The sequence below is a fragment of the Centruroides sculpturatus genome, unplaced genomic scaffold (assembly GCF_000671375.1).
Source record: "Centruroides sculpturatus isolate CEXI.00-Female unplaced genomic scaffold, Cexi_2.0 scaffold1346, whole genome shotgun sequence".
Classification (NCBI taxonomy): Eukaryota; Metazoa; Arthropoda; class Arachnida; order Scorpiones; family Buthidae; genus Centruroides; species Centruroides sculpturatus.
In genome coordinates this window covers 1-7770 of record NW_019385468.1, presented here as the reverse complement: position 1 = coordinate 7770, position 7770 = coordinate 1, and the positions used below count along the sequence as shown (strand labels likewise).

Genomic DNA, 7770 nt, shown 5'->3' with positions numbered 1-7770 from the left:
GTCGCACGATCTTCCAGCACTCTCAGGATCTAAGAAGCTCATAATTGCCGCTCCATGAAAGGTAAAGGACTTTGCTTATTTTCTATTCTCTCCATATACGACGGAATTACTCCTCGGAGAGGTTGATTGAAGAAACCTCCGAAGAACTTCGTCAAGGAAGAACTCTACATATTGGGAGCGACGGAGCATACACCGTAACAGGACATCGCTCCACATAGCCTTCAAAGGACACCTCGGATTAGAAGACAACGATCACAGAGTGTTTTATCAACGCCCTATAACTGGAGAACGTTGCCTTCAAGGTAAACCCTTGCCATTATAATTTATCTCTCTCTAACGTGAGCTCTCTCTCGGATTTTAGCGTTAGGTTAGAATAGATTTTAGAATACCTATTTATATCTTGATTCGCGTATGTTGTATTTAATATCTTTGTGTAAATTTTCATAGTTGTTTATTAAATGTGTTCGTTAATTTAAACCCGTGTAGTCTTTTGGACACCTGATTACGACTTCCGACTCCTCCCCACTCATATTTTTAGCCCTCCTATTGCCATCCGACAACCGAGAGCGGGTCTTTCCGACCCGTGCAGATTAAGTGGTCATTAGGCTTTAACCCAGTGGCCCCCTGCTACTCACATTAGTATTCAGCAAATTAAATGATCAGCTCATATATAATTGAAATATATTGAACAAAATTGGAAAATATATATTTCATAAAAGATGTTTTTTCATTATTATTTGAAAAAGTTTATATCAAACCAAAGTTTGCAATGTCATTTAGCATGACACTGAAAACATTTGAGATAAGACTGTATTGTTTCAAGATATCTTTTTGTTTTTCCAAAAGAACAAAAAAACATATTTTATAACCCTTAAACATGGTCAATTATATAATAATCTATTTATGAAAAAAATACAGTTTTTTTACATTATGTTATACTAATATTACAATAATATATTAATGTTGTTAATGAAAATTTATTTCATATAATAATTTAATTAGAACTGTTAAAAATGTTTACAATTTCCTCTTCTCTTTTCTTTTGCAACTCTCTTAAATCCTTTTGTTTTTCAAACAATTCTTGTGCTTCTTTTTCACGTTCTAACCATAGCATATGTTGCCTTTCTCTAAAAAAAATTTTAATATTTGACATTCTTTTAATTCATTCATAAATGAAAATAAATTCATTATGTAATATATACTACAACATTGTAAAAATGAAAATTCTATATAAAATCAATGCTACTTTCTTAAAAAAAATATAAAATATTTAAAATTGATTTTATAAAATAAGTTTTCTTTTTATCTATAATCAAATAATTAATATTTTTAAGTACCAAAATACAAATTTTCATATATAAGGCTGTATCAATAGCAATTTTACAATGTAAACTTATAGCAACTAGGATCACATTTTTGAGATTATTTCTAATATTTCCCACAAAAAAAATATATGAAGGAAATTATAAAAATCTTCAAGTTATCTTTTAAGCATATCAAATTTACTCTTTGTACTAACATGAAGATTTGTTTTGTTACTATAGACAAACCCTGCTCTCACTGTGTTGTCTGTAGCAACCTTTGAATCATTTCAATTATGTAATAAGCTTTCTGATTTTTACAGCTAATTATTTTAAGCAGCATGATAAGTACTCTTCCTATCATTAATCAAAAATCAGAAATTAAATTGCATGGCCAATTAATAGAAATTTTAGAAAAAATAATAGAAAGCTTTATAGTGTTAATAATGCATTACTATTAAAAGTTATCTATTAAAATTTTAATTCTATTATACACTTATGTAAAGGAGGAATAAACATTATTTTATTAATTACCTTTCTTTTTCTTCTTCTTCCAATTTAATGCTTTCTTCAATTTCATCTTCAGAACTTTCATTTTGTGCTGCAAGATTTAATCATTATTTATATTATTATTAATTTATCTATTAATTAAAATTATTTAATGTTACATAAAACTATTAAAAAGTAATAAATTTTTATATCAAATATACAATAAAATGGTATGAAATAGATGATATATAACAATTATTTAATCCTCTTCCTTCCCTAACATATTTTTCGTAATAAATTGAAAAGTTCCTCCTAGATATGAACCACTCATTTGCCAAACTGATTGCCAAAGGATTTTTCAACAGTATTTATGTAAGAGTTAATAAATTTTGATTAAAATACATATATAATATAATATAATAAAATATTATATTATATTATATAATTATAATAGAATATATATATTCTATTATATTATCAATGTGTCAATATTCTGCTGTTAAAAAAATTTCTAATTTTTTTTACAGTATATTCTCAGTAATTCAAAGTGGAAAAAAAACTATTTTGTGTTAACTATACTTAATTTTTTTAATGCTATTTTATGTTACAATTTTGTTATTTTTTTGTATTTTTATTTTATTTTACAATTTCACCAATATCCTAATATGTTTTTGTTCTGTATACAAATATATCTGTATATCTTAAATAATCCAATAGTTATGTATTAAAACCAAACAAATTATAGCTTGATATAATTTAGCTTTTCAAAAAATAGAACATCACTAAAACTATGCAAATTTTTTTCATTTAATAAATTTATTATTATTATTTAATAAAATATAGAAAATACTTAGATTTTAAGTGATTAATTAATTATATAAAAACAAATCTTTACCTTTTTGTTCTCGTAATTTAGCTAAAGCCTGTCTCTTAAATTTTCTGCGAAATTTTTTTAACAAAGCACGGAACTTCTTATGGCTGAAAAAATATTCTTTCTTAAATATGGTAATATGCTGATCTCTACAATAATTTTTTTATATTAACTATAATATTATATAGAAATAAAATTCTAGATCTATCTAAATATGCAAATAAGCAAACTACATGTGAGATCCAGACTTTTTACCGAATTTTCCGATTAATATTCAGCATTTTTCTAAACCCCCAATTTAATTTTCCTTTAAAACATAAACGACAATCTAACGAAAAAAAGGGAAAATTTCCGATCTCCCCTTTTGTTTAAAGTAAACATCCGTCCATTTCGAAACTAATCCCACATTCCAACTCCAAAGTTGATAGTTAGCATGGGACCCGAAACATTAAAGCCCGTTACTGCGGGAAAAAGAATCCTTCCATCCATCCTGACAGTGAAAAGGTTTAACAACCTGTTGCCGGATTGGGAGACCTACACCCTCCCCGGCGGTTCACATACACATAATTTAAAATATGCCTTCATAATTAATGTTTTGAACAGAAAAAAATAACAAAATGCTCATATACTATATCTTTTTTTTTTTTTTTTGCATATAATAATATCCTAATATATATTGAATATAAATAAATGCCATTTTCTTCTGTAAAAGAAGAAAAATTTTAACAGTATTTAACCATCAATTATTCTTATAAAAAGCAAGACTGCTGCATATTCATGATTGTCACAGGGATGAATGCCTATGATTACGGAGTAGAAACCAAAGTATTCTATCACAACAAACAGAACTGATCAGAAAATAGAGATGTATAATTACTATAATTCATATAAAAATGACAATGTTTATTTATTTGTATAATTAAAAATGAATAAGTAAATAAATAATTTGCAGATTAATATTTTTTTCCTTTCATAATTCTACCATATTGATAAATTTAATATATATAATTTAAACTAAACAAAATTAGAATATATATTGGTAAAAATGATATAAAATATATAAAAGTTTGGTTAATAGAAATCAAATATTCTCTTTTCTGTGTATGAAATTGTTTCTTAGATCTCCCAGTAAGAGAATATCTTGATAAAAAAAATTCGGTCTGAAAACCATTGTTCAACTTCCCACATGAAAAAGATACTATCAACAATCAGAAATGCTGATATCAAAGCTGTTCCATTACCTGAACACTGGGAGTTCAGTTATGGAACCAAAGCTATAGATCATACCTATAGGAATAAGAAAGTCAAAGGAACCATATCTCTACATATGACCTCTACATATGACCCTTCATGAGTTATAGACCCCTGAAATCAGCCTAATTCCAGGACATGAGCAATCAGGAGTCACACTGTGCTCTCTGCTAACAGTAAGAGTATCACATTTAACCCTCACAATTATGCAGGCTTTGAGTAGCACTTGACTGTTCTTGGAGTACTTAATGTAATAGTTTTAAGGAGTGTGGGGCTCACCCAATTCCCTGTCAGTGTGGGAACCAAGGTGCTCACAACCTTGGTTCCCACACTAACACAGAGCATAGAGAGTAGGCAATAGTACTGGTTCAAGGTAAAAACTGTTAATAAAAATAATAGTTAAGGGATTTTTATTATTTATCTTAAAAGCAATGGTTGCTGTGCCTAAAACATAACTTGCTTGCAAACATGATGGTAACCAGAACTGTAATTGTCAAGGTTCCACATTTGGAGGTAAATATCTCATGATGGGCCGCACAGTGGACTTTCTTTTATTCTTTCTGATAAATATTGTTAGAATGTCCGACCACCATGCCAGGATGTTTGTTAGCAGAGTGCGCAGAGTGACTACCTATAGTACCTGAAAGTAGGCTGATTTTGGAGCTATATCTGACAAGGATCAGACATACAGGTATAGTTCCATTGACTTTTTTGCTCTTACAAGGGTCTACAATTCTGGGAGGTGGCAAATCCCTCCACCAGGGTTCACATTTTACCTATAAAAGTACAATTCTGTGTACAGTACATTTATAATTTAAAGTTTACTGCTTCACAATATATATACAGTATTAGATAATCTCTTTTAACATTCATCATCATCAGACAGTAATTCAATATTCAATATGGCATCATCATCTATAAAATGATAACTAATGTATTTTGATCTAAATTTTAATTTTCAAATTTCAGTTATCATCAGAACTCATAAAGCTTATAACATTTGTAATTCCCTCCCTTAATAAATAAAATTGAGAGAGAAAACGTTAGTGTATTGCTTAAAAATAATTACTAAAACTTATTGCAAAAATAGAAATAGTATATTTTTATACGGTTAAAAAGTACTATATCATCTTACTTCATTATAAGCAGAGAATTTCCAGTGTAAACAACACATCCTCCATCTTTTTTCAAATCAATTGTTTCTCGATCCGCCACTAGAGGCTCCTCGTTCAAATTTTTAAAATAATTTCTTGTGAAAAAATAAATTGAAAATAAATTATTACGTTAATATTTATTTAACAGAAATACAAAACTTAAATAAAAAATATTAATTCATTTATTATAAATAATTTAATAATATCAGGAGTCACGCAGTGACTCCCCGCCAAGTAAAAAATGTCACTGACTGACTACATATACAGGAATTCAGGCCGGATAGTCAAGAGGTCAGTGTGGCAACCAATTGCTCTGAGGGACCCGGGATCGAATCCGGACGGATCGAAAAATTTCTGGGGATTTTTCGACCCGTCCGGATTCGATCCCATCGGACCGACCGGATATATCAGCCTCCCCCATCCCTCACCACTGGCCATCCATTGTGGGCCTAGCCAAACTCATAATGGGCTTGCTCAAAGAGTCCTCTTAGTGCCCATAGGGCGAAAAGAGTTTATATATATATATATACAGGGAATGTCAGAGTTGCCGATTTTCGGAGGTCAATTTCTCCGTCTCCCCAAACACCTGAAGTAATTCCGAATATCGTTTGAAAAGAACATTTTCTTAGACAGTGTGCAAAATTTCAAGATTTTCTGTAATGCGGTTGCCGAAATATAAGCAATTCAAAAATGCAAAATTTTTTACATCGCAGTTGTTTTTGTTTGGATTTTTATATCGGTTTTATATGAAGCCGTGTAGTAAATGCATCATCATGCCGCTTCAAGAACCCAGGTTCGAATGCGGGTCTGTTTAGCAATCTATATGAGTGACTGTATCGGATATGTCAATTCTCATCACTCGCGTCATCAGTGACCGATTGTATAAAACCACTGTACAGTACATTTGTTGATGGTTCGCGCATAACCGATTGGCCTGGTCACGTGGGATTTGTTCCTAAATATGAGCCAGTTTCCCCGTATGAAAACTTACCGGAAGACATTCTCCCTTTGGCAGCTTGCTCATGGGTTACGGTGTAATCGATGGTAATTAATTCATTAACAAACTAACCAATCATCATCCGCTTCTTTGTGAACCTGACTAAATCCACGATGGTTATGGAAAAGGGAATTTTTAATATCCTTGGAATTACAGCCGGATGGCCAAGCGATTAAGGTTTCTATGTCATTTATGTACAGTTTCTGTGACCTACTTTTGTACCGATAATATAGAAGGTTTACATTATTTTAAAATTATATATTATCTGCAAATAAATATATACTGTAATAGCAGAAAAAAAAATCTGAAAATAGAACTATATATTAATTTGTTACTTTGTAACTTAAAGTCGTTGCATCTACAATAATTTGACTGAACATTAGACCATCTTTGGGCAATATTAGTGAATAAACTTTTAGGTACAAAGTAAAACTCGAAGTTTTTTTCTATGACGATGCTTGTTTTCTTGATTTATTATCGTGATGACATTGCTTCATTCATAACTTCATGTAGTTGTAGTCCTATATAATGTGCACTGTATTCATATGTTGAGTCATACCATCAAATCTGCTTCCGGTATTCTTAAGCCACAACTTTCATAAATTTCCTTTATTTAGATGTTTTGCTGAGCTTTACTTTTCAACCTGGTTCCACGGTTCCAGCAGTCTTTTTTTTTTTTTTTTTTTTAAACTATCTAACCTTCTTTTTATTCCAAATGCTAATGTAGCTAGGTCCAAATAGGAAATTCCCAATTTTTCCGAACATGTCAAATACTTTTACTTTTATATAAATACTGTATTTTTATGGTTTCATTCGTTCTAATTGGCTGTACCTTAGAGTTACACAACGTATTACTCGTCATCAAACTTGTTTTTCTTTATATTTTTTTTATACCCTATCTTTAGACTTTCCATTTCTTTCAGAACCTTTCCCTATCGGTCTTTTCGAAAAATGGGCTTAGTGGAATAATCTTTCCATGAAGAGTTTTTACATTTTAAATACATTTGTAAACGGTTACTTTAAAATTTGTAATTTTTATTATATTTATTAGTTATATTTAAATACTGTAGGCATATTTATCAACTCTATTAATTGTATTGACATTTGTATTTTAATTCTTTGTTACGAGCATTATTTGTCGGGGATAATATCAATAGTTTTGTGACATTTTGTTTTGTATGTGTAATAAATAATAAATAAATATTTTTCAGTAAAGAGTATTTATTTCAAGCTAATACTTATAATTTTAGAAATAAAAATATTTTACAAATATTATTTACTATTATTTCATATATCAACGAAAAGTATTTTGCAGAATAGTCAAACATAAAACACTAAAATTCAAAATCAATTCTATTTTATTCGAGTAATTAATTATGTAACAAATTTTAGTCATAATTCCTTGGTTTTCAAGTTAATGTAGCCTCTTCTATCATTAAATCTCCTTTTCTCCCTGAAAACCAAATGTAAAGATGCAGATTTGAAAAAAATTCATTATATTGAGTTATAAATTTTATTAGTAATTCATAACTTACGGAAATCTCAATGATATCCTCAATTTTTGCTCTTTTTCCTGGAGGTTCTTCTGATGAATCTCTTCGTGGCTCCAACGATTTCGTTACGACTGTTTTTGATGGAGTCGTTTCTGTTACTTCTTTTATTTCAGTTATACTTGGAACAGAAGCTGAACGTCATAAATTTCTTCAG

The 7770-nt window shown here is 29.6% G+C and overlaps 1 protein-coding gene across 1 annotated transcript; it reads right to left on the bottom strand.

Annotated features, from left to right (window-relative positions):
- Nucleotides 1–971: 971 nt before the first annotated feature.
- On the bottom strand, nt 972–5146 carry LOC111639272 (U2 small nuclear ribonucleoprotein auxiliary factor 35 kDa subunit-related protein 2-like). The gene is made up of 4 exons (XM_023385107.1): nt 5048–5146; nt 2686–2768; nt 1836–1902; nt 972–1127 (listed from the first exon to the last, which is right to left on the bottom strand). Exons 1-4 carry the CDS (start codon nt 5050–5052, stop codon nt 995–997), a joined length of 288 nt encoding a protein of 95 aa, XP_023240875.1. The 5' UTR covers nt 5053–5146; the 3' UTR covers nt 972–994.
- Between the last annotated feature and the right edge of the window lie 2624 nt (nt 5147–7770).

What these genes read in the sequence shown, in the direction of transcription:
- LOC111639272 (XM_023385107.1), bottom strand. An exon ending in TAAATTACGAGAACAAAAAG is followed by an intron (nt 1,903 to 2,685) that starts GTAAAGATTTGT and finishes TAAATCTTGCAG; the next exon opens with CACAAAATGAAAGTTCTGAA. An exon ending in GAAGAAGAAGAAAAAGAAAG is followed by an intron (nt 1,128 to 1,835) that starts GTAATTAATAAA and finishes AATTTTTTTTAG; the next exon opens with AGAAAGGCAACATATGCTAT.